General features: G+C 43.2%; 8 protein-coding genes across 8 annotated transcripts; 2 read left to right on the forward strand and 6 right to left on the reverse strand.

Annotated features, from left to right (window-relative positions):
* Nucleotides 1-16: 16 nt before the first annotated feature.
* VTP21DRAFT_9370 (uncharacterized protein) lies at nucleotides 17-3,821 on the reverse strand (the record flags this gene model as incomplete). The annotated part of the gene is made up of 6 exons (XM_069400319.1): nucleotides 17-1,301; nucleotides 1,371-1,482; nucleotides 1,573-1,948; nucleotides 2,018-2,185; nucleotides 2,269-3,240; nucleotides 3,315-3,821. 6 exons carry the CDS (start codon nucleotides 3,819-3,821, stop codon nucleotides 17-19), a joined length of 3,420 nt encoding a protein of 1,139 aa, XP_069254257.1.
* A 2,050-nt stretch (nucleotides 3,822-5,871) lies between these two features.
* VTP21DRAFT_9371 (uncharacterized protein) lies at nucleotides 5,872-7,128 on the reverse strand (the record flags this gene model as incomplete). Its single annotated transcript, XM_069400320.1, has 3 exons — nucleotides 5,872-6,035; nucleotides 6,099-6,834; nucleotides 6,898-7,128. 3 exons carry the CDS (start codon nucleotides 7,126-7,128, stop codon nucleotides 5,872-5,874), a joined length of 1,131 nt encoding a protein of 376 aa, XP_069254258.1.
* Nucleotides 7,129-8,110: 982 nt separating this feature from the next.
* Nucleotides 8,111-11,074, reverse strand: VTP21DRAFT_9372 (uncharacterized protein; the record flags this gene model as incomplete). The annotated part of the gene is made up of 11 exons (XM_069400321.1): nucleotides 8,111-8,241; nucleotides 8,305-8,483; nucleotides 8,597-8,706; nucleotides 8,791-8,892; nucleotides 8,964-9,068; nucleotides 9,150-9,367; nucleotides 9,430-10,168; nucleotides 10,232-10,484; nucleotides 10,540-10,636; nucleotides 10,708-10,962; nucleotides 11,026-11,074. The coding sequence occupies 11 exons, from the start codon at nucleotides 11,072-11,074 to the stop codon at nucleotides 8,111-8,113; spliced, it is 2,238 nt and encodes a 745-aa protein (XP_069254259.1).
* Nucleotides 11,075-12,389: 1,315 nt separating this feature from the next.
* On the reverse strand, nucleotides 12,390-14,080 carry VTP21DRAFT_9373 (uncharacterized protein; the record flags this gene model as incomplete). The annotated part of the gene is made up of 2 exons (XM_069400322.1): nucleotides 12,390-13,559; nucleotides 13,625-14,080. The coding sequence occupies 2 exons, from the start codon at nucleotides 14,078-14,080 to the stop codon at nucleotides 12,390-12,392; spliced, it is 1,626 nt and encodes a 541-aa protein (XP_069254260.1).
* Nucleotides 14,081-16,842: 2,762 nt separating this feature from the next.
* VTP21DRAFT_9374 (uncharacterized protein) lies at nucleotides 16,843-18,281 on the forward strand (the record flags this gene model as incomplete). The annotated part of the gene is made up of 5 exons (XM_069400323.1): nucleotides 16,843-17,110; nucleotides 17,220-17,304; nucleotides 17,370-17,429; nucleotides 17,502-17,836; nucleotides 17,911-18,281. The coding sequence occupies 5 exons, from the start codon at nucleotides 16,843-16,845 to the stop codon at nucleotides 18,279-18,281; spliced, it is 1,119 nt and encodes a 372-aa protein (XP_069254261.1).
* A 450-nt stretch (nucleotides 18,282-18,731) lies between these two features.
* Nucleotides 18,732-21,325, reverse strand: VTP21DRAFT_9375 (uncharacterized protein; the record flags this gene model as incomplete). The annotated part of the gene is made up of 7 exons (XM_069400324.1): nucleotides 18,732-19,511; nucleotides 19,586-19,864; nucleotides 19,942-20,070; nucleotides 20,133-20,294; nucleotides 20,355-20,859; nucleotides 20,928-21,169; nucleotides 21,290-21,325. The coding sequence occupies 7 exons, from the start codon at nucleotides 21,323-21,325 to the stop codon at nucleotides 18,732-18,734; spliced, it is 2,133 nt and encodes a 710-aa protein (XP_069254262.1).
* A 185-nt stretch (nucleotides 21,326-21,510) lies between these two features.
* VTP21DRAFT_9376 (uncharacterized protein) lies at nucleotides 21,511-23,970 on the forward strand (the record flags this gene model as incomplete). Its single annotated transcript, XM_069400325.1, has 10 exons — nucleotides 21,511-21,735; nucleotides 21,802-21,868; nucleotides 21,935-22,035; nucleotides 22,096-22,167; nucleotides 22,235-22,587; nucleotides 22,664-22,901; nucleotides 22,972-23,327; nucleotides 23,395-23,522; nucleotides 23,602-23,886; nucleotides 23,951-23,970. 10 exons carry the CDS (start codon nucleotides 21,511-21,513, stop codon nucleotides 23,968-23,970), a joined length of 1,845 nt encoding a protein of 614 aa, XP_069254263.1.
* Nucleotides 23,971-24,358: 388 nt separating this feature from the next.
* Nucleotides 24,359-27,272, reverse strand: VTP21DRAFT_9377 (uncharacterized protein; the record flags this gene model as incomplete). Its single annotated transcript, XM_069400326.1, has 5 exons — nucleotides 24,359-24,673; nucleotides 24,738-26,467; nucleotides 26,532-26,564; nucleotides 26,634-26,916; nucleotides 26,982-27,272. The coding sequence occupies 5 exons, from the start codon at nucleotides 27,270-27,272 to the stop codon at nucleotides 24,359-24,361; spliced, it is 2,652 nt and encodes an 883-aa protein (XP_069254264.1).
* Between the last annotated feature and the right edge of the window lie 687 nt (nucleotides 27,273-27,959).

Genomic DNA, 27,959 nt, shown 5'->3' on the forward strand with positions numbered 1-27,959 from the left:
CCGGTGCCGCATGGTTTTATATCCTTTGAGTTGTATCCCACCCTCTACCACGATTGAACGACGCGACACGATGTGGCGGTGGCACCGGGGGTGTGAGGGTCCTCGTATGTGCATAATATCGCATTCTTTCCCCATTATCCATTTCATACTGGTCCGACGTAATGGTCATCGAGCTTGCATATGAACGCATGGGATGTAGGTGCCCACGCTGAGGAAAGGGCGGGTGTAAGAGATTAGGGACTGAATTCGAGGAAGCTTGGTAGCTTAATCTCGGGGATACTGATCGAGAGGGAAATGAGGGAGCCAGTCTATCAACACTACTCATCGATCTATCTAGCCCAGCCTCTATCCGGTCACAACTGTAAGAATTTCGAATTGGATAGTTGAAGAGGGTGTTATCCGAGTTTACAGAGTAAGGGGTTTGTGCCCCGGGGTCAAAATATTCGCCATAATTCTGCATCCCTAATCCTATACAGCGTTCGGATCTTGTAGTTTCGCTAGGCTCTCTTTTTTTCGTACTATTGTGGTCGTTATGCCATTGTTTGACCAGCGGATAGTGCTTCTTGATGCCAAGACGCTCCCGTTCCCACTCCTCCCATTTCTTCATCACCACCGCTCCAGCTTCAAATTCTCCCTCCTTATCACCCTCTGTACCCTTCTGCTTCCGCCCTTCGCCCATAACTCTTCGAGTCTGCCCCCACGAAAAATCGTCGAAATGCCAGTATGCATACACAGGTAGAATCAGGTTCCAAATCGGCAACGCAAGTAAATAAATGATCATCCATCCAACATAAACGATCTTGCGCGTGGTCGTCATAACAATTAGAAGAGCAGGAAGACCAAGAATAGCACCGAGGAGGAGAAGAGGGATCAGCTGCAGGGAACCGATGATGGAGCTTACTAAAAGCCATCCGGTGAAAACAATAGCGGCCGGCAAAACTACGGTTCCCACGAGCTCAATTAGAACCGCAAATTGCATCGATAGGCAGGCAATACCGCATAAATCCGACACCAGCACCAGCTCCATGAGGTTGTGAATGGTCGAATTGATCCATCTCCTCCTTTGCGATATTAACACTCCAAGCGTATCGGGCACTACAGTCTTACAAATCGCTTGGGGAAGGAATATCATCTGTCGCTTTGGAAATGTCCGTAACATAAGAGTGGAAAGAAAACGATCTTCCCCGAGAAGTAGTAGGTTTTTTGCATGAAGTGTTGCGACGACATTCTGATTGTACTCTAGTAGAATGTCTGGATTGGCTAGGATAGGTACCCAACCATCGTTCTTGGGGGCTTTTATCCTAAGTGCATTTTAAAGTTTATCCGAGATTATTTTTAATATCTTGGAATGAATGATGTGAAAAATTTACCTATACATGCAGAAACATCCTGGCAAACAAGTGACACCTCCGAACATGGACTCAAATGCTTTAGCATAATGGTGTGATATATAGTACTCAAATACTTGTATCATGGTAACCCCTAATTCGACGTATACAAATAAAAAGCACAGTAAATAAACACTATGAATAGGTTTATATCCAACATCTGAATCAACTAAACTTCACTTACATGAATCTAACTTATTTGCGATTCGAGTTTCCCCACAAAGTCCCATAATTGTCACGTCGTTTACCATTGCCCCTACCATATGTCCCAGTGACTCCGGTAATACTCTTGTATCAGCATCTACCATTAGCACCAGCTCGAATTGATCTGGCGTGACTTCACCCCGCATAAGCCAAGTCAACTTCCAAAAAATTTCGTGATCTAGCTGGGTGAATCGATCGTTAAAAAGAACACGCTGAAAGAAAGTCATTAATAAGACTTGAGAGTCTCGCTTTCCCCGATTTCCAGGCTTAGCACTATGTGCCTCGGCGGGAGTACCACATTTGACGATGCAGATTGCAGGAACCCAAGCATTTTTATAGACATAGTGACCGGCATACTAAAAATCAAGTGAAAACATCAGACATGAGGAGATATTCCGACCCTCAATGCCAGTTGGATTATTTACCACTTTTGCCATGTTGTGTTGTTTTTCACCATCGGCAATCGCAATATAGGAGCAAGGTTTTGGATCTCTCATTCTTTTATCCAGCGTCAACATATCGACAACTAATTCAGGAGTACTCTTCTCATTTCCGGAACCAGTGATCAGACCATCGCATATAATAAAGAAAACCTAGGAATTTTCCGACATAAAAGTGTAAATGATATAAATATTTCTAATAGAATATATATTAAAATGAGTTTTTTTGTATTCACCTTATGATCATTCGAGTAGGTAGTCGCGGCTAACGAGTCAAAGGTCGATCTCAATCCTTGTTCTCCCTCAGAATAACAGGTAACTAGCATTAGTGTATATAATTCAGTTTGTCCTTCTCCTCTGCCCCGTTTTCTTCTCGTCCACGGCAGATACTTATGCCGCCCACCAGGTTTTACCAACCTCGGGGACACAAACCACCCAAACACTACCGCCATTGTGAATCTAACCATGATCAAGCTCACAATCACCGAGAGCGTAAGCATCATGACGACATTGGCTGCAATACATCCTACAGTATCGCGTGAGATAACACCAACAGCATAGCGTCCCTCGAGGCAATCCATTGCATCTTTTGTTTCAGGACGTGTTGCGAAAGCAGCAGTAGCATCGCGACCGAGCCCTCTTAAAATTCGCTCGTGAACAGATGTGCCGAAATAAGGATCACCGTGCTCGAGATACAAGCTCATGTTAAGAACCAGATTATTCAGCACCATAAGGCGAGTACGAGGATCAAGATGATTTGGAATAAGATCTTCCCATTCGAAAAATAGAGCACCTAAAGGCCGCAAAACCTGTCTCAAATCACCCAAAGGAATGCACTGTGGCGCTACTATCCACCCTCCATACGGACTATACACTATGCAGCTTCTGTTATTAAGCGCTCGCATATTCCTGTCATATAAGACACAGCTTCCACCAGTTGCATCAAATAGCCCAGAGAGATCCACTCCCTGATAATCTTTTAAAAGTTCAATCCCATAATGTGCAAGGAATATTCTCATATCATTAAAGCGATAAAGTTCGCCATGCACAGAAACGTCCTCTCGCCACACCTTTACAGGCTGACCCGCAGGTCCCGGCTGAGTGTAGGAAAAGGAGACGCGTTTCTCGGGACATAAGAGAGGTTGCAGACCATAGGTGATGAATCCCAAAAGGCCACAAAATATTAGAATAATAAAACACAATGCAACCTGTATGGAACCATTTATAAGTTGGTTAATATGGGTCGCTTTTGTTACAATACTTTGGTGAAATCGATACTTACTTTTTCTCTCCATGCCTGTTGCACCAATTTGTTTTTTTTTCCACAACACGTCCTCAGCAAAAACCCTGGCACGCAACATGTCACAAGCCATGAAAAGAGTGTCCAAATACCCAGTGGGACTTCCCCTTCTTCTCCATTACTCGGCTGCTCTTTGTTATTCGGAGCTACCATTGGTCTTCGCACCGATCTGGCTCTGTGAATCTCTGAGCCATCACGAATCAGAGGTTGGCGTGAACGGTGTCGATCTGGTCTTATAAGAGAATGTGTACGATCGAACTGGCGATTTTCAGCAGTGTAATTTTGTACTCGAAGAAGCTCTCGGTCATGAATACGATGAGATTGCTGTACAATTCGAGTATGAGAATGGGGAGGCGGTGTTGGCTGCTGACGGTTAACTTGCTGCTGAGAAGGTAAAGTATATTGTGAGCGATGAGCTGGATCACTCTTATGTATAGGACTGGTTGGATATTGAGTATGGTTGTGATAGCGAGATCTCTGGCTACTCATTATTTAAACACGCTCTAATAAAGATTAACAGAATTATGAAGAGAGAGAAGAAAAGGAGAGAAGGAATTTTCTAATAATATTCAGAAGAATTACGAGGTTATAAGGACCAAAATGGAACAGAAACCATCATAAAAGAGGAATTGAGCGCAAGGCAGCAAGGAATAAAGATGCACGGTAACTGAAGAATGGAAATTTGTTAATCTCGTCCTGATTTGGAAAGCTCGAAATGTACACGTTACAACTTACAATTTTGCACTCGAGATTAAAAAATTATTATTGATATTGATATTGATCAAAGATGGTATTCTACCATAATATGGTAGAATACCATCTTTGAATGTACACGATTTCCTACGGAAATTCATCATTTGTTTAGAAAAGAGGCAAGCTAAACTTTAATTCGACCGGTACTAAGTTTCTTATATGGGCTATACAGTATCGAGATATAGAATTGTAGAATGAATGAACTAATGGTTATCTATTAATTCCTTTATAAGCAACCAAATATCCACAGCATAATAGAAATAATATAATCAGATACATTTTAATGCTAATTTGATGGTGGTTGCGATGAAGGAGTTAGGAGATTGTGCGACATAGTATTCTATACTGATGCAAATTATGGCAAGCATACAATCGTAGAACTTATAAAGCTGGCTTCGTAGTAGCACGATAAACGATAAATATAAGCAACAATAACTCTCTGTGATGTTCAAGGACTGTTTGATGTATCACCTAATGTTTACCTAAAATAAAAAGTAGATGTTTGAATTCTACTCTTACTATGGCTGACTTACATATTTAATGATATGGTATGGCATCCCGCTGACCACCTATTTCCCTTGATAATAGCTTTGATTAAGGCTTCACAGATATTTCAAGTCTATAAATGATTAAGACTTTCCATTGGGCGAGTAATTAGTCATTTCCTGCTGTTCGTAGTGGCTCGCTAAAGAAAGACTCCAGCAATATTCCACAAAAATAAAGTTGCCAGTGGATGAGAACTTTTAATGATCCAATGCATTCTCGTGAAACATATATGGCTACGAGGCTGGTTTAAAATGCCCTCGAAGATATTGAAAAGACCGATTTGACTATGTAGTTAGATTTTTATGGAATTGTACACGATCCTCTCTTCAGCGAGTCCCTTTGAACGCCATGAATTCCTTAATCGTTTGTACAATAGCTGTTTCTAATCCCTTTTATGCTTGATAAATATCCCTAAAACCCTTATAAAGAGTTATTGTTGAAATATTCACGTGATCTGCTGGACATCATATCACATCGAAAGGTATGAAGTGCAATGATGAGGTTGTCACACAAATATTTCCGCACGAATTACAAACACTTCAAACAACTTTCCAAAATAATCGTAATTGTCGGGCTTCGCAGAGATTTACTGTATTGTTTTCATCTGTACTCTTACGAAGACAACTCGAATGTGCAGCTTGATCATATGCCTGCCATAATATCGTCACTGCAATACAATCTAATAGAGCAGCACAAATATTAATATATGGCATTTTACACCTAATATAATGCCATTCTGAAAACTAAACATTTAATCACAGTCAGGTAATTCCTGTAGCCTAGACATCAATCTGGATTTCTAACCCAGGCTTGCTGGTGGTGTTATAAAACGTAATTCGAGTAGTCATACCATGACATCACGACCTTCATTCCACTAGAGTTTCTCCAAAATCATGCCATAGCAGTTTCCAAGCTGGAAGAACTCGAATAAGCGGACCACATTTGTCACATCCTTAAGTTGTAGTGCACATAGATTGAATAAATTTCACGGTTAAAGAAGATAGCGTATCTAAGTAGCATAACTACCTGCAACTCTTGGATTTCGCTTCCATCGCCAAATTTTACTACCAAAACGTAATCACAATCTCGGCGTCGAAGATGAAATGCACGCGAATGCCCATTCTGATAGTATGAGTGAACGATATTTAACGCGTATATGAATATATCAATGGTTAATGTCATAGATATGGATGAAAATGTCTTACGTGTCCTAATAGAGTAATTAACTCATAGCCATACTTCATAGCGAATCGTAGCATTGTGAAAGCAACAGGCCTTCTTCCCTGCTATCATCGGTACCACCTCTGTCGCGCTCTTTGCCCTTTCTTGAGAGTTTCATGTATGGAGTGTATTTTGTCACTGACGGACAAGATTTGAGTCCAGGCTGTGGTCCTGGAAATCGATCTAGGATATGAACTCAAATTAATAATTCTAAATAGAAAGATGTGTGTGAAAACTTGCCTTTACTTATATGGCCAGGTTGTCTTCGAAGACTTAAGTAATTCAGCATCGCATCTCGGACAGGTCCACGGAGGAAGCTACTAATTTTGAGGATGTGTTCAAAGTTGGCAACTAGAACATTGTCGATTGTTAATCGTCCTTTAAGTATTTGCTCTTGAAGACAGAAGTTGAATTTCACAATATCGTTGCGGCGTTCGCGGACAGGGTGCATTTCCACGAATTCAAAATACCCATTTGTTGATAGCAGGACTCCATACACTCGGAGTTTCTCAACATGTATATCAGCTATAGGTCGAGCCATTATTTCTAAAGAACGCCGCAGTAGTTGTGCTAGTTTGCGAGTGTCTTTGTGTGCTGACTCCATAGGATCTCTTGGACCCTCGACCTCAACAATGAATATTGGGATTTTCTCATCGCCATAATCCAAAACACCGCTGCAGAGATCAGCTTTAGGTTTCCAGATCTGGTTGACCTGGATTGAACATTGCTGTTGAACGAAAATCCGAGCAATTCCTGCCGTGCGTAGTGGTATGCCAAAGAGAGGCTCAAGCACTGTCCCACAAAAATCTAACTCCACGGCCGATCTAGCGTATCCAATGGCCTCCAGCGCATTGCATACCAGACTTGTAGACAGGTATTTCTCTCGAGGCGGGAACTGAATATCCAACTCTCTCCAGTTGTCTGCAGTCACTTTGGGCGGTGTGGTGCTGAGGGCTATGTTCTGGGTGGTTTGCGATATCGTCTATAAATCGTATATTTTCAAATTTTAATGTATATCCGTTCTACACATATGCAACACACTTACCCTAAAAGCTCTTTCGAATACTTTAATCACCTCTTGCCTTTTGTTCTCTGTTATCAGGATAGGAAATACGTAGCGCCAATCGAGCGAAAGGAGGTCGTGTGGGGTGGGAGCTAAGAGACCCCTCAAATGCTCGGTGAATGAATCGGAAGCTTCACGCAAGGTGTTACTGTCGAGAGTCTCAGGTGGCCAACGTGAAGCCAAATCATATCGAAATATATGTAGGGCAGCCATGGTAAGGGAGGTATTTAAATATCTACGAATAAAGTTAACCTCACATTAATCTGTTGAATAGTGCAGAGATTTACATGGCTGTGCTTTTAGCATCTTCTCTGCTATCACGCTGCCAAGTTGAATAAATGCAACGAGCGTATGTTTGCCATATTTTCGCGTCGACAAAACATTCTAGAGAAAGAGGCATAGGTGTATTAATATATGTATGCTTTGATATATATAAAGTAAAACGATATTCCATACTCGATGTGATATCATCATTTAAACAATACACTTGGTCGAGGTTAGGTGAATCCCAATCAAACACTGGAGTTATAGTCATTGTTGCACACTCTGTGGTCTGAGTTGATAAGGGAGTTGAAAATGTAATTCGCGGACTTTCTCCCTTAGATTGAGTCTCAAGTGGTATGTGGGGCATTATGGAACTAATTGCAACATTATTCGACGTTCTTGTTTTCACTTTTTTCCTCGCTTGCTGAACATCATTCTCTCCTGTTAATAATTATATACAGCTCTTCATTCTAGTTAAACAAACAGATATTTTTCTCACCCTTTACTTTTTGCTTTTTCGTTAATGCAGTCTGCAATCTGGTCTTCGGAGGCATACAGACAGCCTTTTAATGTCGAAAATATTAGTCTTTATACCAAGAAAATATCTAGTTTTGTGACAGGCATTTCAAATTAATAAACTATCAAAAAGATATGAATTTTATTCCTTAAGGGAACCTTAAACCTCAGGTTAATTTGAAAAAGTTTAAAACAATTTTCAATTATTATGATAGATTTAGAGCTCTCAATGCACACGCTTGCCAACAAAAATCGAACATTTATTTTCGCAAAGGAGCATACTACATTATTATGTTTTGTAGTGAGACTCGTGTGTATCCTAGAAAATATCGAGATATACAGTAATATGGATATAGACAAGTAGGCAAATTGCCACAATAGAGTATAAGTACTAAATATCAGAGCGAGTTTATTGCTAATTTGATGGTGGTTGTGACTCGGGTGTCGGGATATCGAGCGGTATCTTTTGTTCTAGATACTTCAACACATCTAAGGCAGTAGGACGCTTACTTGGAGAGCTATGGATTAGACGTGGTCCAAGTGGGCCTGCGAAGGTATTGCAAAAATTGGTTACATATACCAGTGCATAATAAATGGGTCCCAACTCACCAAGACTTGATAACAAATACATATATTGGAGGGTTCTGCCTGCACTGTAGATGTCCGCTGGATATCCATGCGGCTCACCTCGATCGACCTCTGGAGCAATGAACGTGTCAGTACCAGCATTACTGATGGTGGTCGCATCTCCAATTTTCTCGGCTAGGTTAAAATCGAAGAGAGCCCATCTATCAAACAAGAATGGCACATAATTGTCAGAAGAGAATATCCTTTTAGAGAGGGAGAAAATAACAGCAGTATGCAAGCAATGGTGAATAATGTAGAGTGCTTAATGAAGTACCGGTTTCTCATAGGGCTGTATCCAAAATTGTCAGGCTTAATGTCGTGATGGACAATTCCTCTGCTATGGAGAGCATGGAGTGCCGAAAACAGATCCTTAACATATCTCTCCTGTTTCGGTAAAATCAAGGTGGAGGTGATAGAAAATCAGCAAATAGCAATGGCACGTGTAGTTGAAGAAGCGAGTAGTCATACCATGACATTATGATCTTCATTCCGCTCGAGTTTCTCCAAAATCATGCCATAGCAGTTTCCAAGCTGGAAGAACTTGAATAAACGGACCACATTTGTCACATCCTTTGGGTGTAGTGCATGCGAGTTAAATAAATTATACGATTAAAGATACCGAATCGAAGTGGCATAGCTACCTGCAACCCTTGAAGATATTGAATTTCCCTTCCATCGCCAAACTTTACTACCAACACGTAGTCATTATCTCCACGTCGAAGATGGAATGCACGTGAACGACCGTTCTGACCATTTAGATGAATCACATTAAATGCGTATATGAATAGGTCAATGGTAAGCGTCATGAGTATAAAAAAATGCCTTACATCTCCTAGTAGAGTAATAAATTCATAGCCACACTTCATAGCATGACGCAGCATGGAGAAACCAACTTTTTGAATATCACCATGGTATTCTTCCTCTCCGTTATCATCGTTACCCTCTTTGTCTCTTTTTATGCCCTTTCTTGAGGGTTTCTTTTCTGGAGTGAATTTTGTCGATGATGGGCGAGATTTGAGTCCAGGTTGTGGTCCTGGAAACCGATCTAAAATATGAACTCACATTAATAATTCTGGATAGATTTGTGGTGTGAGTGTGAAAACTTGCCCTCACTTATATGGCCAGTCTCTTCTATAAGTTCTAAGTAGCTTAGCATCGCATCCCGAACAGGTCCACGGAGGAAGCTACTAATTTTAAGGATGAGCTCAAAATTAATACGCTCAACTCTCTCAATTTGTAATCGTCCTTCAAGTAATTTCTCTTGAAGACAGAAGTTGAATTTCACGATATCGTTGCGGCGTTCACGGACAGGATGCATCTCCACGAATTCAAAGTAGCCATTTGTTGATAGAAGGACTCCATACACTCGGAGTTTCTCAACATGTATATCAGATATAGTTCGAGCCATTATTTCTAAGGAATGCCGCAGTAGTTGTGCTAGTTTGCGAGTGTCTTTGTGTGCTGACTGCATTGGATCTCTTGGACCCTCGACCTCAACAATGAATATTGGGATTTTCTCACTGCTACGAACTATGCCACTGCAGAGATCAGGTTTAGGTGCCCAATTCTGGTTGACCTGGATTGAATATTGCTGTTGAACGAAAATTTCGGCAATCCCTGCCGTGCGTAGTGGCTTGCCAAAGAGAGGCTCAAGCACTGTCCCACAAAAATCTAACTCCACGGCCGATCTAGCGTCTTCAATGGCCTCCAGCGCATTGCATACCAGACTTGTAGACAGGTATTTCTCTCGAGGCGGGAACTGAATATCCAACTCTCTCCAGTTGTCTGCAGTCACTTTGGGCGGTGTGGTGCTGAGGGCTATGTTCTGGGTGGTTTGCGATATCGTCTATAAATCGCATATTTTCAAATTTTAATGTATATCCGTTCTACACATATGCAACACACTTACCCTAAAAGCTCTTTCGAATACTTTAATCACCTCTTGCCTTTTGTTCTCTGTTATCAGGATAGGAAATACGTAGCGCCAATCGAGCGAAAGGAGGTCGTGTGGGGTGGGAGCTAAGCGACCCCTCAAATGCTCGGTGAATGAATCGGAAGCTTCACGCAAGGTGTTACTTTCGAGAGTCTCAGGTGGCCAACGTGAAGCCAAATCATATCGAAATATATGTAGGGCAGCCATGGTAAGGGAGGCATTTAAATATCTACGCATATATTTAAGTTAACCTCATATGAATTTGGTGGAGTGCAGGTATTTACTGGACGGTAATTTTATCCTCCTCCGTCTTGTCTCGCTGCCAGACTAAATAAGCATTACGAGCATATTTTTGCCATAATTTCGCGTCAGCAAAACATTCTATAGAAAGACGAGTATGTGTGGTAATATATGTGCGCTTTTTGTATCTATTATAAAATGATTTTTCTTACCTGACTTGATCTCATCATCTAAATAATACACCTGATCAAGATTGGGAGAATCCCAGGTAAGTTCAGGTGATATTTCTTTTGATGAGGACTCTGTGATCTGAGTTGCTAAAGGAGTTGAGAACTTAATTCGCGAACTCCCTCCTTTAGATTGGATCCTTTGTGGTGTGTGGGGCATTATGGAACTAGTTGCAACAACTTCTGTTTGTGATGACTTTGTTTTCGCTCTTTTCCTTGCTGGCTGATTTTCATCTTTTCCTGTAAATAATATATATGCCTTTTCATACTGGTAATAAACAAGCATATATTGTAATTCCTCACCCTCTGCTTTTTTCTCCAAAGCATGTTGTAGTCTTGTTTTCGGAGACATACTGTCATCCTTTAATATCGAAAATATATTTTTTTGATTTGATAACAAGAGATTCTTTTCGCGTTTCCTGACTGAAGCATATTTATTTTTAATGGGAAACTTTCAGATAAAAACAAACGAAAAATTAATAGCCTTTACTATTGATATAATCGGATCGGATCCTCACACTTATTAACATTCATACATTTTTTCAAATAACTTTGATTTAGTAGATTTATACTCTTTACAGCATCGGGATATATTAGTCTATGGGATATAAGAATAGACAAAGTGCAAAATTGCCACAGTGTAATAAAAACAATATATTCACATTCGTTTCCGACCCGCTAGTTAGGAGATCATGTAGCATTGAATATTATGCGGATACAATATCACGGCAACCATATATCGTAGAAAATACAGAGCTATTAACGTAATAATGCAGGCGGAGAAAAATATACTTTAATTCATTGCGTGAGATTAGAGGGTCTCCACGTCATACCAAATTATATACTGGGCAGTCAAGGTGAGGAAGGCATACAAATATCTAAGAATACATTATAAAAATGCATCTTCGTTAAGCCAAAGGTAATAATGCAAATTCGTCAATGCTGTTATGCCTTATAACCTGTTCAGTGGTTTGGCCAATCAGTGACTTTGTTAATTGTCGAACGCGTAGATTAAGGCGATTTTGTTTATAAAAGAGATTATTCTAAGTATTTTGCATGCAGGATGACCATTGGCAGAAAAATATGTGATTATAGCAATGCCTTACTTTACACTTTTAAAAGTGCTAGAAAAAGTTGTTGAGATTTGGTTTCGAAGAGATCGATCTCACTAAAAGTGAATGGGTCTTAATTATTCCGAAAGTTGTTAAATATTCCAGAAAGAGGGCAATAATCGGATAATAGATCTAAAAAAGCTGGCTATAAAATGAGTAAGAGGTCTGAAAGGACTTGACAACTTGGCTGCAAAACTACTTAAGAGGTGGTCAGACTATGGAGATGTACAGTATGATACGAGGCAATAGATAATACAAAAAAGTATATAATATTGAATGAATCCTTTTGCCATTTATTCTCAATATCAAGGCAGAGAGACTTAGAAATGAAAGCTACTTTTATGTTTCTGTATTCTTAATGAAATACACATATAAACTGAAGATGAACAAAAAATACGATAGAAATATTATACGTATATAAAAGAAAATGCAGGCGAAAAAAAAAAAACTGAACTTTGCATTCAATGAGCTATGGTATATGACGATAAAAGATAAATAATAATAAAACATGGCGGCAAGCAAATAATAATAATAAGAGAAAAGAAAATAGGTGGATTACTCCTTCTCCCACCAAACCTCGTTATTTTCTTCACAGCACACCATTCTGGCGACCTCTAACTGATCCCCGTTTGAAGTTGATATAGAGATGGAGCCCGCGACGGACCGAAAATCACCACTTGCTTCCTTGAGGATTTCTTGAGAATCGGGCAACTCAATCCGTACCGCTCCGTTTCCCAGCACTTGGAGGGGCAGTGGGCCCCATTTCCCGAACCAAGCTCGATCGATTTGTGAAGCGAGCGGGCTATCTAATGAGAGGTCCACCGCTTGGCCATCTATCCGGACGTTCTTCTCTTCGAGGGAGCTCCCCGCGGAGGGGTAAACCACGCGCTCGGATCGCGACACGCCGACAATGGTCCAGCATGCCACGTCTGGAACCGAGATTCCTGATTCGTCGGTGGTGCTTTTTGTGGTTTTGAGGGTTGCTAAATTCAGCCAAGAGCCGGCGCGATCTTCCTCATCTTCCCCACTACACGAAGAAATATTGCCCACGGGGACATTGGCCGTGAAGAACTCTCCTGGATTGGCAACGCTCTCCAGTGCCACCTTGTGCATTTGGCCCACCGGGCCCCAAGCATCCTTCACAGCACCGCGCTCTACTTTTCTCACCCGTACGTGCATCTCCGCGCCTTCGCATTGAAGCACCACTTCCGTGCCATATACTAAGGATTCGCCTCGGCCGTGGAGGGTCAGCGCGCTCCACCCGGCGGCCGACACCACCAACTGGCCTCCAGCAGACATCTTGACGAACTTGGTGCGAACCGTTTGAGAGTTGATGCGATTAAAGAGGGCGATCTGGCTTCCCATCGGAAGCGAGCCACGGGCGGCGGAGGAAGAGGTGGAAGATGAGGAGATGCTTGCAGATTTTTTCGAGGGTTTGGAGATAATCGTGATGGGACCGGTCTGGACCCGGAGATCCTCTGTGAGATCAAGACGCAGCCGGAAACGCTTGGCTTTGTCGGTGACATGGAGGTTTTTGAAACGGGTAGTGTGGGTGGAGTCGAGGGGGAGAGTTTGGGCGATGTCACCGACTGAGGCAGAGACCCGCTCGCATGTTAAAGGCCCCCCAACGGTAACGGTGGGCGGGGGACATAGGAAGCGCTTCTCGGAGCCATATGATTTTTGAGCAACGGAACCGTGCATGCACGTGATAGTCACTGGTTGAACCTAAAGTGAGATAAGGAGGTTAATGGGCGAGGAATTCAGGGCTGACAAGGTGCGCATGGACTTACATTCGCAACTGGCCAGTACTTTGCTTTCTTGGTTGCCCTCTCTCCGGCCTCTTCTTCGTCATCCTCACCCTCCTCTGTCTCTTCCTCAGATGACCAGATAGAAGAGGGGGGAGAACTCCTCTGCCGTTTTACGGTGGAGGAGGCAGCAGCTGACCGCGTAGTTGCCAAGAGGGATGCTATTGCATATTCGTCTGGAGTCAAGTCCATCTCCTCCATGACAGGAGAGGGAGATATCAGAGAGGCGATAGACATGGGGGAAGCGGTCTTGGGTCTTGGCACGGCGTCTACGTGATTAGACTCCTCGATTGCGTTGAGGAGGGCGCTGAGGCCACCCGTGGAGGGATGCGGGGGCGTTGGCTGGAAGTGGCGCCAGCGCTTGTGGTTAAAGAAGGGGTCGTGATTCATAGTGCGGACGGTGGTACGTGTTGCGCTCGTAGCGCCTGTAATGGCTGGCATTCCTGGGCGGTGGCTGGCTAACAGCAGTGAGAAAATGCAGTCTACGCTATGCAAATGGGATGGGATGGAGGGGAAATGGAACGTGGGAAGAGGTGTGAGAAAAAAAGGAGCAGCAAGAAGGGGAGGATAATAAGGACCTTTGGGTTGGTTGATGATTTTTCACGTTAGAAAGCTGAGCTGAAAAAATAAAAAATTTTTTTTTGTTGACATACATTTTCCTTAAAATCTTAAATGAAAAAGCCTTATCTCGCCTTCATCTGCTCGAATTGCGCCGGTTTTTGATCAATAAGAGGAGGCCCGCACCATCGCGCAAATCTGGCCGCGGCCCCTCCTCGCCTTCTTCTCGCCATCCCTGCGGTCAGCTCCCGCCGCCCCCACCGCGACCGGCAAGAGACAAGGCGAGGGGATTTTCTTATCTCGACACATCTATAACAATTTATTTATAATTTATTAACTCGGCCAGCGGATGGTGTCACCATTATCATCTCCATCACGCTAATCCATTGGGTATCTGAAATCCAAAATCCTCCGGATGACACATTAGGCAGATTGCTAGATCCATCGCCCCTAGCTTCCGATCCCCACGGTTTTTCTCACACCGTGGAGGCTAGTCAGGTCGCTGCAAATCGCCATGCTTCGCGCCGGCTTTCTTGGGCTTTGACACCCCCGACGGCCGCAAGCTGGCTACCGCAAGCCGTCTAAACAATCAGCCCATCCAGCCTTATCTCGAGCCCATCTAAGCATGCATCCCATGCCAGACCGCCAGCGGCACCTCTTTGGCCCAAGGGTAGCTAAGCAAAAGGGGTTTTTCCGCAGGTTTATAGAGGATAGATCTCCCGATGTTTATCGCTGAAATAGGAGTCTAAAATCCAAGGAAAAATCGCGCTGAGAAATTAGTATAAGCATCGATGAGATCATACCAATCGGTGACTGGATCCGAGCTTTTCCGTGGCTTCGTGCTCTATCCGATGAGTTAGATAACCGCAAGGCTGTATCAAAACTGCGTGTTCAGACCCTCTCCGCCTCTTGGCATTTTTCAGCGGGATCTACAAAACCCGCAGTGAAATGAGAGCGTCCTCATACAACCACTAATGATAATATAATCACCAGGAGCGATTCAAAATCTTGTTCTTTTATCAAGCATCTACATTTAAAGTAGATGAATGTAGAGAGAAATTCGGAGCAGAGCTATTAGATGAAGCGCTACTCCCTCACCCAATCTCAAATGAGAATGGGCTGCCTTGTAAGTCCATAACCAAATACTAGTGCAAAACAATGTTTGTTGATCAAGCCAACGATATCAGTTTCCAAACAACGAGCATTGACCTCTAAATGGCCATACTTTTTTTTAGTTCGCTTAAGACAATCGAGGCTAATACTGAGTTTTCTCAGAAAAACACATCTAACTGGGATATAAACTATCTCTAAATGAGTTACCTAGAATGGAATTTAAGGGTTAAAATAGTATTTCATCAAAATGCTTTTTACCCCAAAAGAGTTTTGACAGATGCCATATTCTGAAGGGAAGATTCCACCAAGCCGTTTATTTTCTCAATAAATTTGCGTTGGTTCAAAGTTGAGAAATAATCCTGATATCAATACACTTTCCTTAGGGCAAAATTTGTGAATTACCATGAACGCGCCCGGGCCGGTCGCATTTCATTGAGATATCAGAAGACGCTACTACTATAAGATCTTCGCAAGATGTCTTGATTTTTGAAATCCAGGGGTGAAATACTTCTCTCATTTCTTAGTAGATCGAAGGCAATTGGACCATGTCAACTCCCGATTTAATAATTTGGGAATATCAGAGACATAATAAGCGGAAATCCCGTCGAAGATTTCACGCTACTCAATATACTGGCTTTATATCAGTGACCAAGATGACGAGAACTTGAATATCAATCAAGCATAGACAAGCTGAAGGCACCTCAGAAAGAGCAAACGTGAAAGACTATCTCTGAAGATAAGCTTCTTATATCCCCCAAAATATATATTTCCCAGCGTGATTGTATTAGTTCAAGGGTGTTTTTTTTGGAAACATGTCGAGCACCTTAGCAGTCGCTTCCTGAATGACCCTCATTTATCTTGGTCACACCCATCTACACTAGAGAAAAACCAGAAAAATTCTAGTATTCTTGATGAACTTCAATGGAGCGGCTTAGAATTAGCGTAACCTATTTCAGATAGCGTTGGAGGTATGAGGGGACTTAATTTGGATTGCCTGGTTACGAGTGTAGTGGCGCATTTACTAAATAGAAGGCCAATTTCCAAGGGACCCAAACCCCCCCAGAGCAGTCAACTTAAGCTTACTATCTGGGTCTATTAGAGTTTCCATAAGCCCTTTCTACCCCAATTAGCCAAATGTAGGGGGATGGGCTACCAAGTGGTGTGAGTAAACAAGGTGTGCAAAAAAGGACATGAGAGAGAGTTCAAGAAAGCTAGGTTATAGATGGCTGTGCAGAAAATAGGGAAAGTAAAAAGGAAAAGTGCTTAAGGTATAAAGTAGATTTCACACTGCATCTTATTTTCGCTCGCAAATTTTGTATTTCATTTTAACATAAATTTTAATTTAGATTCAGTTTTGTGACATCTTCAAATCTCTATACCCTTTTAGTAAAATCCGCATCGACCAAGTGAAAAAAATAACCCTTGGATGCGTGAAAAAGGTTCTAGTCAGCGGACAAACGCGAACATCGAAGAGAAGTAGGAAAGAAAAAAAAAAACGAACATTGAAACTGCATAGACTCCATAGATCCTAAATGGGCCACGTAAAATCGACTCTTCATAGTCCCAAAAAGTCCAAAAGCCAACAAGTTCTCTCATCAAAACCCTCATTCCCGCCACGAGTTCGCGCTAGCGAAGTCTCTGCGACTAATGCAACATGGTCTTCATTAACTACGCCCTCCATGCCGCAAGCAGCGGCATCTGCACCTGCATGGGCGGGGCACAGCCCTACGGAATCAGATCCAAATTTAGGAGGAATTAGCTACAGACTCGTGGACGGAAGGCGTTTGTTGAACGTAAGAGGTAAGTTTTCCGCAGTTCCAAGGAGTGGATTTGGCGAGGATTTGTGGGTTGAAATTAACGATTATCTCCGTGGGTGGGATCTGTTCTGTTTTGTTCACGTGCTGAATAGGATTGAAATACATGCTTCCGCATGATGAGCTTGAAATCGATCGGCTACAGATGCAACACTATATATTTCGATATCTATTCCAAGGGTTAGTACTTTAGTGAATTGCTTTATGAGAAACGGTCTATTCATAGGCATTTTTTATGTCACTAGCAACTTCTCTGCTCCGGTTCATGACTTATTACGATCTGGAGCAACGGTGTTGGACGCAGGGTTAGCTTATTGGATCTGAAGCCGTAATTTGTGCTCATTGTGACAAATACTCTTTTATGCACTCATTGATAGATGTGGGCCGGGATCTTGGACCATGGAAATGGCCACCGAATTCTCTAAAACGATGTTTATTGGGATTGACATCGCAAACTCCTTTCCAACCGCTATTGTTCCGCCAAATTGTACCTTCCGGATAACAAATATGGTGGAGCCGCTTCCGTTCGAAAATGCAACCTTTGACTTTATCTATATGCGATCGATGGCACTCGCGTTCACAAAAGAGCAATGGCCGCTTGTATTGTCAGAGCTGATGCGCGTATTAAAGCCAGGCGGTTACTTAGAATGGACAGAGCAAGACCTAGAATTTAAGCGGAGAGGTCCCATTTTTACAAAATGGAATGATCAAGGTAACCTTCCCCATAGGGACACTTCCACTTGTGCTATGCTATTGTTATTCACGCTTTTGCCTATTTCTCTGCAGTCCTCTACAGTCTCCGTGCTCGCGACATCTCTCCCACCCTTGCCCGTAGCCTGCAACGCCACCTCCAATCCACACAGTCTGCCACCAACGTTCGCAAAACCTATGTATCATTACCGATTGGGCGCTGGGGGGGCCGGTGCGGAGATCTGGCGCGATCTGATTTCGAGGCCGTCATGAAGGCGCTCAAACCTTCTCTCCTAATTGCACTTGGAATTTCTAGCGAGGATTATGATTCGATGTGTGAGAAGAGTTTGGTTGAGTTTGAGGAGTACAAGACCTATGGAAACGTGTATGTATGTACGGCGGAAAAGGTGGGCGAGCACACTCCACCTTCAGAAAAGGAAGAGGGTAATGATTTGGTTAAGGAGTAGTGCTTTTTTCCCATCCCATCCTTCTTGTCGGCAATATTCGGTAGTATTGATAAGCATTTTGGCGTTATTATCTTTATTGATGTTATTTCACATTTCCGTTGATGGATCTTTCTCCACAATTTTGCGTTTGAACTTTTTTTTTTTGTTTTTTTGTTAATATCCTCTCTCTCTTCCTCTTTTTTTGTTCTACCCCCTCTCGTCCTCCTCCATTAATCCTTTATAATTCGCTCTACTGCTGTTTGGACTTTTGTAAAAACTACTTTTTTTCACTCTGTTTTCTTGGTTTGTTTTTCTCTCTATATTCTTTCTCTATTTTAATTCATATAGTTTCACTTTCCCTATTCGGTTTTATTGATACTAATGAAGAGATAAAAAGAAGAGTAAAGCCAGCCGTAAATTACCAACATTACATGAAAAAAAAAATGGATTGCAGAAACGAATTTACTCAAACTAATCATCATCCTCGTCATTTTCTTTTCTTCTCTTAGCTTCTCTTTCCTTCCCGTCCTCACCATCTTCCGCCGCCTCCTCTTCATCATGGTCGCCCTCTTCCTCATCGTCGTCCTCGTCATCCTGCTGCATTTGCTGCTTCCAGCGATATGCCATATCCAGTAGGTTCTTCACAGGCTTCCTAGCCTCGTCATCCGGGAAGACATACTCATAGTACTCTTCGAATTGACCCTCTGCGCCTTCAACACGTCGCCGTTTCTTAATCACTCTCGGCATTCTTGCCTTGACGGCCTCACTTTCTGCCTCGGTGCCATGCTCTGCTTCAAACTCACGCCATGCCTCCAGTAGCAGCACACGATCCTCCTGCAGCCCAGCATCCTTCATACGCTTGTAGGCCTGGTTGTATACGTTCCTTGCGCGCTCCACTGGCGATAGCTCATCTTCTCCCTCCCCTTCAGCCCCGGCAGGAACGGACAGTTCAAACCGTGCATAGGAGTTCCAAACTTTCACATGACTTGTTCTCTCAAGAAGTCGTTCATACAGCTGCCGCGTGCGCTGATACTCTTCCTCCTCGAATTCAAAGTCAATATAGCCCTTCCACAGCACTTCGGGCATATCGAGTACAGGCTGTTTAACGGCTAGCTCAAAGATCGCTCGGGCACGTTCCGTCTCCTCAAGTGCATGTTCAAGCTCTGCAAATTGAATCCACGTGGCGCAATTGGCAGGATTGTACTCGAGATACTTGGTGTAGAGAGTACGTACGCGGTCAAATTCTTTTAACTATTATTGACAGAAAAAAAGAACCGAGTTAGAACCCCAATCGACCATGTCCTCAATGTTCTAAAAGACATTACACTCATCTCAAGTTCAATATAGCCCTTGAAGAGTTTATCCTTTGGACACATGCCGATAGCTCGTCCTAGTGCCTTGCGTGCATCACTTAGATTTAACTGACGCACTTCAAACTGGGCATAAAGTAACCAGATCTTTGCGAAAGTAAACTCTTTATGTGGTATAAGACGTAGACATTCTGTGTAAATATCGCGTGTACGAGTATAATCTCGCGTCTCCAGCTCTTCATAGAGTGCATAGTTGATCCATAGATAGATATAGCGGCGCCAAAATCTCTTTTCCTGAATTATCAAACAAAAACACGTAGTTAGGTATCAATCTTTACTGCAAGCAAGCAAATATAAATCAATCTAATTACATTTAAAGGTGGGGCTTGAGCAATGGCACGCTCGTACACTTCTCTTACCCGCTCAGCATCCCCTGTGCCTTCTTCCAAGCGAGCATAATCAAACCAGACGTCATAGTTTTTCGGGTTTTCTTTAAGCTCCTTTAATTGTACTTTAATTTAGTAATCAGCGTGCCTCCATCTAATTTAATTTTTGTCCCTACCTCCTCATATTTGATCCTTCGCTTTCCAATTATCACGTCTTCCATCTCATCTCTCTCGCCGTACTGACGCTCGAAATTAGTGTACTGCTTGTATAGGGCCTCGCTCTTGGACCGCGGAAGTCGTTCAAGAGCGTACTTGTAAATAACTCTGGCGCGATCATACTAGATAAAATACAATTAGCCAATCTAATATTTGCTTCAAGTATATGGCTTGGTACATACCTCACGCATCTTTGTCTCGAATTTCGCAAAAGCAATAAATACCCTTTGGTCCGCATGGGCATCCCCTAGGTACTCAGTTGCCCGCTGGTATATTGAGCGCACCCTTTCTGGGTCATTGAAGTCTTCCTCAAAATGGGCCCACTTGAGCCAATTCTTTGGCTCAGGATGCACACTAACAAATCTTTCATAAATAGCTCTGGCCCGCTCAGTCTCACCATATCGCTTCTCCATTTTCACATACGCAAGCCATGCATCCTCCGCTGGCTCCCATTGCATCCATCGCTCGAAAATTTCACGCGCACCGCTAATATTTCCAAGCATTTCCTCCATGTATACGTATTTAAACCATAATTGGTCGACACGAGGAAGAAGGCGAACGGCGCGATCGAATAGATTACGTGCATGGTTCACATTACGATTCTTCATTTCCATTTCACAATAATGGAGGTACAAAGTGGTATTACGTGGTTCAACATCCAGAGCGCGCTCGTATACCGACCGAGCCCTAAATTAAAGAATGCTGATTTAGCTTTGTTCAGAAATGCAAATTGGTCCACTAGCACAATAGCATACCTATCGAGTTCTTTCTGACTTTCCTCCCATTTTGCATATTTGAGCCAATTTCCAACGTTCAGGCGATTCCGCCGAATGATGTCTTCGTATTCTTTACGTTTACGCTGGCGGTATTCAGATAATTCCTCGAGATCAGAAATCTTTTGCCTAGGCGCGGGCTTTACGGCCTCTTGACGTTCCTTGGCCTCACGCAGAATCTGCTCTGCAGTGATCTGGATCGGGGCCGGGTTTTTGTTCTTGACCTGTATAAGCAATAATCACGGTCAATCTATGTCTTTAACACTCGACATCCAAATTGCGCAGCAAAAATGGTGCAATGAAAAGCACGTAATAGTGGTAAATAAAAAGAAACCGCCTATTACCTTAGGAGGTCGTCCGCTCTTGGCACCTCCATCCATGTTAACGGTGGTGTACTTCAAATCTCTGGAAAAGTTAAGGTTATATCTTGCCTATTTCTTTAAAAACCCAAGCCACGTTCAATCTTCATTTGTTTTTGGAGCCTATATGATTGAACCGTGTCCCTTCACGAAATAGTGCGTTTTGTAAAATATCCTTCTAGCATTCCTTTGACATTTCTCCAGCGATGGATCCGTACGAGGAAGTGAATTCATCGCTACCGAACGATCGTGATTTGGGTGGAGAGGAGGAGCCGGAATGGGAGTTTGCCGAGCGCATGGATAATCTTGAAAGCGAACTCGAGCCACCCCCGCTAGATTTCTATGGAGTGTTGGGGGTGAGCCGAACTTCGTCTGAGGAAGAAATTAAGGACGCGTATCGCCGATTGTGCCGAGTTTTTCATCCGGATCGGGTATCATTTTTTTGCTGACCTCGACTTTTGCTGAAAAACTATACTGACACGATTCTTTATCATTAGCACGTCGATGAAGAAAAGCGTAAAATGGCTGAATCTAAATTCCATGTGATACACAAGGCTTATGAAGGTGGGTACTGGCGATATTGTGCGCATTTTTTAGATCTAATTTGAACTGACTTGTTGTATCCTGTAGTACTGACTAACCCTGGGAAACGAACGATCTATGATGCATATGGCGAGGAAGGTTTACAAACCTCATGGGAGCTTGGACCACGGTTGAAGACGCCCGCTGAGGTGAGTTGCACATTACAACTAATTATATAGGTGAACTTTCCTAATTAGTTACGTACCTAGATGCGCGAAGAATTTGAGAAACAGGCTCGTCTAAAACGTGAAGCCGAAATCGAAAATTTGGTTCGATCTAAGGTACTGGAAAAGAAATAATGTTCGCAGCAATAAACCGAGATGGGCTGCTCTAACTTGCGATTATTAGGCCAAATTCCAACTCGGGGTAGATGCTAGTCAAGTCTTTAACACGTACCAGGCGCCAGTGCCTGGCTTCGCCACCGCCGGCCGGAAACAAGCACAAGTCGGGATCCTTGGCCGTTTATCGCGGGTTGAAATCCAGCAGCTGTCAATGAAGCACTCGTTTGAGAGCCCACTAGGCTCGCAGACACATGGGATCGTTGGTGGATCGATGGTTGCCCGGAATGGGATCGGAGGGGGCAACTTAAGTGGTGCGGTAAGACACACTTTCTCGCCACGACTATGGGTAGAGGCGGGCGCTTCGATTATGAAGCCCAGGGTAATGCACCTGAAAGGTTTTTATAGCATCGATTCAGATACGTGAGTGATAATCACCCCTATCGAAATATACGAGTGCATTTTTTGATCTCGCCTTTGGACATATCCCGCCCTCTAGGTTCCTGAATGCACAAGCCCAAGGTTATTCTTTGTACGCACCGCCGATACTCGGCATCACGGCAGGTCGCCGTATAGGAGAAGGAGTGACAGGATTCCTTACATACAAGACGGGGGTATGGTCACTTGGACCCTGGGGTGCAGGATACAGCAACATGTTCCGTGGAGAGAAGTCTGCAGTCTCTGTTGGTGTGAGTGGAGTAACGAAGAGTGGAAGGAACTATACCATCGAGCTTCAGGTTTGTATATCTTTATATATTCTCAGCTCTAATTGGATTAATTCCTAACGTACTTTTACTTTTTCGCTAGACTGGAATTGCTCAATCTTACATTTCGGCAGATTATAACTGGAAACTCCCAGACAGCGTCCGACTACGTGTCAATGGTGCCCTTACCACTGTGGGGGGCATTCAATTTAGCGTTGGTGGGGACCGGCGTGTGACCAAACATGCTAGAATAGCCATGGCAGTGGAAATGGGCTTGGCCACTGGTGTATGCCTTAAATTTATGGTGACACGTTTGGGCCAGTCTCTTGTATTGCCAATCATGCTCTCGGGAGACTTAGATTTGAAGCTAGCTTTCTGGGCCGCAGTGCTGCCGTCGTGTGCATATTTGGCAGTAGATCGAGCTGTGCTTAAACCAAGGAGAAGAAAGAAGGCTCAAGAGTATGTGTACATGGTTTACACAACCAATTTGTTCCATCTTTAAAGTTTTTTTTTACCATCTCTTCAGGCGTTTGGAGATGCTCCGGGCTCACCACGCTGAAGCAATTGCACACAGACGACGTGAAGCTGAGGAGGCAACGCGACTACTCTTGGATATGGTCACCCGGAAGGTAGAACAAGAGGAGCGGCGAAATGGTATACAATATATAAACTTCGAGCAATTATAAATGTGTAGTAACGAGCGCTCCTCTCCCCTCTCTTTGTTTTTCTTTAGGACTTGTGATTGTCGAGGCCGTTTACGGAAATCTTGACTCTCCCAAAGACCAGATGAACACCGACGGAGCCAACCCTACCGTCATTAACGTTACGGTTCCTGTCCAAGCCCTCGTGAACAATTCTCAATTGATCATCCCAGGTGGATACTCGAAATCAAATATCTTAGGGTTCTATGACCCATGCATGGGCGAAAAGAAGCATCTTCGTATCCGGTATCGTTTCCAACACAAGCTCCACGAAATCACGATTGAGGATCGGCAATCTGTAGCATGCCCTTTAAGATGTAGGTGTTGCTACCTCATTTTTCATCTACCACTGTACTTATATATTTATATTCACCTAAATAGCGCACATCGTTGACAACTAATAAGCACCGAAGAATTCCTGGTTTTTTTTTTTTTGTTTGCTTCTTAATTCACTTTGGGTGATCCTCTGTGGTTTGTTGGAGAGAAAGAGAGGAAAATGATAAATCTACAAAATAGACAAAAAAATTATATAATTATAAAAAAAAATGGCTCGAAGGTTACAGAGTAAACATTGAAATGTCAATATAGGATTGCACGCAATAGGAAGGAGAAAGTAAAATAAACCAAGAAAAAATTGCGCATGAAGGGAAAAAAAAAAGAGAAAGTCAGCAAAAATAACAATTTTATAAAAAATAAAAAAATCAAAGAAAAAAAAGACAATAATCTCAAAATAATACATAAAAAAAACAAATAAATATGTTACTAAATCCCATGGATACTTATATATTTCTATTTTCCACCACTAGCTGCTTTCTGGTGTCTCATGACGCTTCCACCCCCACCGCTTCCATCGCTACTAATCCCTCCACTTGACCCACTTCTACCTTTTCGATGCGACTGTATGGGTGTGTTGCCTATCCGTGGAGACTCACCACCCACCCCTGCCACGCCCAACTCCCGAAATGATGAAATCGAGAGCAGGATTGCGACTTCTTTTGTAGAGCGTGTGACCGCCGAGAGGGCCGCAAGCGTGGATTTTGGGAATTGGAATTCGTCCACGCTGAGCGATATTGTTTTGACAAGATTGGCTGTTTTAACGATGGCCTACAAATGAAACTTTTAGTCCCCCAATACCGAAAGACATATTCTTTAGGAGAGGCCAAATTACCTTGACGAATGCATTTGTCTCGACATAAAATTTCTTTTGTAGGCCGGGTTCCTCTTGGTTATTCCGCATTCTTACTACGAGCTTTTGTAGCTGCTGGGCCATCTCATTCGCATTTGCGGAATGTCGTGCCAAATCGCGTAGCTGGAGCGAGAGGGGCTCGCTGGCGTTTATGGCGGCAGAAGGAGGCACTTCAACTTCGTCACCATCGCCTCCACCTCCGCCACCGCTATTCTCTTCGCTCATAGTGGCACTAGAGGGAGGACTTTTGGAGTCTCCAATTGGAAATCCGCTGACGAGAGGAGATATTGGCGGCAGAGAGGGTAAGAGAGGGGAAGAGACTGTTGAAGCATTAGGAAAATGAGACCCATTGGGTGAGGAGGAGAGAGGGGAGCCTAAATTAGTGGGTGAAGTCAAGCCCTCCCCATCTACATTTCCAGTAGAAGCCCGCTGGAGAGTCCCTTCTACAACCTCCACTAATAGCGGCAGGGCGTTCCGTGCCGCACTCGTCGCTGCCTCAACCATGTCAAAAAGAATCCGATCTGTGTCGGTGTCGACTGCATTAGCCATCGCCGCACCGCTTGCACTTGCAGCTGGGCTGATTGGGATCGAATTTGGAGATGGGGAGGGAGGAGGTTGAGGCTGCATGGAAGAAGGCTGACCGCGTGATGTAGTGCGTACCCGTCCGCCACGTACCGGGGATGGATGGGGAAAACTGAAGGTATTAATCCCTCCGCCGCCAACTGCAGTAGGTAAGGATGAGGATAGATTGAGAACTGGTGAAGCGGGTGCAGGACTTGAAGCGCCCGCTAGCGCGCCAGCTTGATTGGCCGGTCCCGGAAACCCGAAATTTCCATAATCTAAAAGATTCATTGAAGTAGGGGTGTAGTCGGTTAAGAGCTGCGAAAGAGACTCCCAGGCTTGTTGCACCTCCGCGATGGATCCATGTGTAATCAATAGAAGGTGTCTCAGCAATCTCGAGTCAACGGCCCGCACGAGAACTCGCATGTGTTGCTGGAGAACAACCACTAATTGACGAAACGCCGATGTACAGGCGACGCATGCTTGTGATACATCTTGACATGTATTCGCATCAGGCACCCGACTTTGTGCCATTTGATCGAGTCGATCCAGTGCGAGAGTAAGGTGTTGAAGCGCGTTATTAGCCGGATCCAGCACTTTCAAAAGTGGCTGCGACAATTTGGTGTCTGAACAACATTTAACACACTGCCGCGCGGCACTGTAGGTCTGCATCAGCGCAAAGAGGATAGAGCGGCTGGCTTCGATCAGCCGAATATTCTCAGGGGAAAGAAACGAGCTTGGTGGGAGACGGGATTTTCGCTGAAAATACGCCTCTGAAACGCGCTTACCGTAGCCGGTCGTGGACCCCTGACTACCCACCGAGCTAACTGAATCCTGGGAAAGGGCACGCGAATGATGTTTCACCCCCAAAAGTTGATGCTCATCTGAGGTGGAACGCTTGTGGTGAGTATCAGACTCGGCATCGCGCGCAGCAGATTTAATCGCGCTCAGTCGGAGCTCATCGTTTGAGATGGAGAGAGCACGACGCTGCATATTGAGGTCGAACTTGTTAGCGCCAGGAGATCGAGCGAGCGAATGTTTAGGATTATCAGGGGAAGTCGACACTAGGGATTCGAATGATGGCGAGCGGTTCGCGCGAATTACCGTTAAAAACTCTTTACTCTCCCCGACATCCTCAGAACTAAATAAACCTTTCGTCATTAGAACGGGGAATGTTTTTCGAAGCAAATTAGTCAAATATGCCAACCCACCTACTAATACAATCTTCGTCTCCAATCTCAGATGCGCCTGTTAGTATAGATAAAATTCTTAGTAACAAAAAAAACAAGCCAGGCAAAATATCATCAAAACTCTAACCTTTGTGCTGCCTCAAATATCCTTTTAATCTATTCAGCCATGACATATCGTCTCCGTCTGGGGGCTCAGAAAGTATCTCCTTTGGAGGAAATTCAAGTGGATTATGATCCAGCTTAAGAGCACGTAGCTTCTCCATCTCGCCAATATAAGCCGGTAGCTCCTTTAGCCGATTGCGAGAAACACTAAGAACTTTCAGTGACATTAAAGAACCAAAATTGGAGGGTAGCCGAGGGATTTTATTGCGGCTAATGTCGAGGATCTCCAGATTGGGTATATTGCATAACTATATATTAACAAGAGCGAGATTAAATCATCATTTCTAAGTATGAGCGAAAAAATGTCATTTACCACAAGAGGAAATGTTTTAAACTTGTTCGATCTCACACTCAAGTACCGTAATCGTGAGAGCTTAGCGATCTCAGGCGGAAGCGAAACGAGGTCGTTATGCGCTAGCTCTAGCTTTTCAACCTCATCTGCTAAAAGCACGATTTCTGGAGGGAGTTCTTCAAGATTACGATGACGAAGATTAAGTTGAGTTAGAGGTTGGCCATTGGCATTTTCGCGCTCTTCTGCAATGACACGAAGAAAGCGATCGCGAGCAGATTCTGCAATTCTAGGTAAGGTTTCGGTTGTGGTCATCTCAAAAAACTCTAATTATAAAGAGAAGAAAAAATGTTGCAAAGAAATCTGATCAATTGCAGAAGGGCTCTATTATATCATCGTCGCATTTACTGTTCTTTCTTGTGCAGAAAAACGAACCCTTTAAGTTGCAAATTCTGAAATAATTCAGTAATCCTTAGTTGGTAAATCAGAATCAGATTAATGAAGCGAGCGAAGAAACATGAGATAACTTTATGCTAAAAGATACTAATATAATACTAGTCTAAAACCTTTCAAAGCAGTATCTGAGCGCTATCATCAGATATACTTGAAAGTAGAAGGGTATACGGAAGTTTGGGGTACGATAGTTTGGAAATATCATACTGTAATGGAGATGAATTGTTGGCTTGCATAAACTTGGCTTGCGAAACCTCTTCACATTCTAAAAATATCTTGAAATATCATGAATTTGGGTGCCAGATATCAGACGCTGAACAAAACCCGAACATAGTGTTGATTTCAATCACCAGTTCGTAGACAAGATTAATAACATCCTAAGATGTTGAGTAGAGCAATGTGCATGAGATATACTGATAAACCAGTGGAGTTAAATCAAGCTCCATGTAGATTCCTAGCAAAATTAATGTGAAGTAATGCATATCTAATTGCTTAATGCTATAATTTTACTATTAAATTGTTTAAATAGATCTAAACAACCCAAAGATC

This window comes from Calcarisporiella thermophila (genome assembly GCF_041956535.1).
Source record: "Calcarisporiella thermophila strain CBS 279.70 unplaced genomic scaffold VTP21scaffold_5, whole genome shotgun sequence".
Taxonomy (NCBI): Eukaryota; Fungi; Calcarisporiellomycota; class Calcarisporiellomycetes; order Calcarisporiellales; family Calcarisporiellaceae; genus Calcarisporiella; species Calcarisporiella thermophila.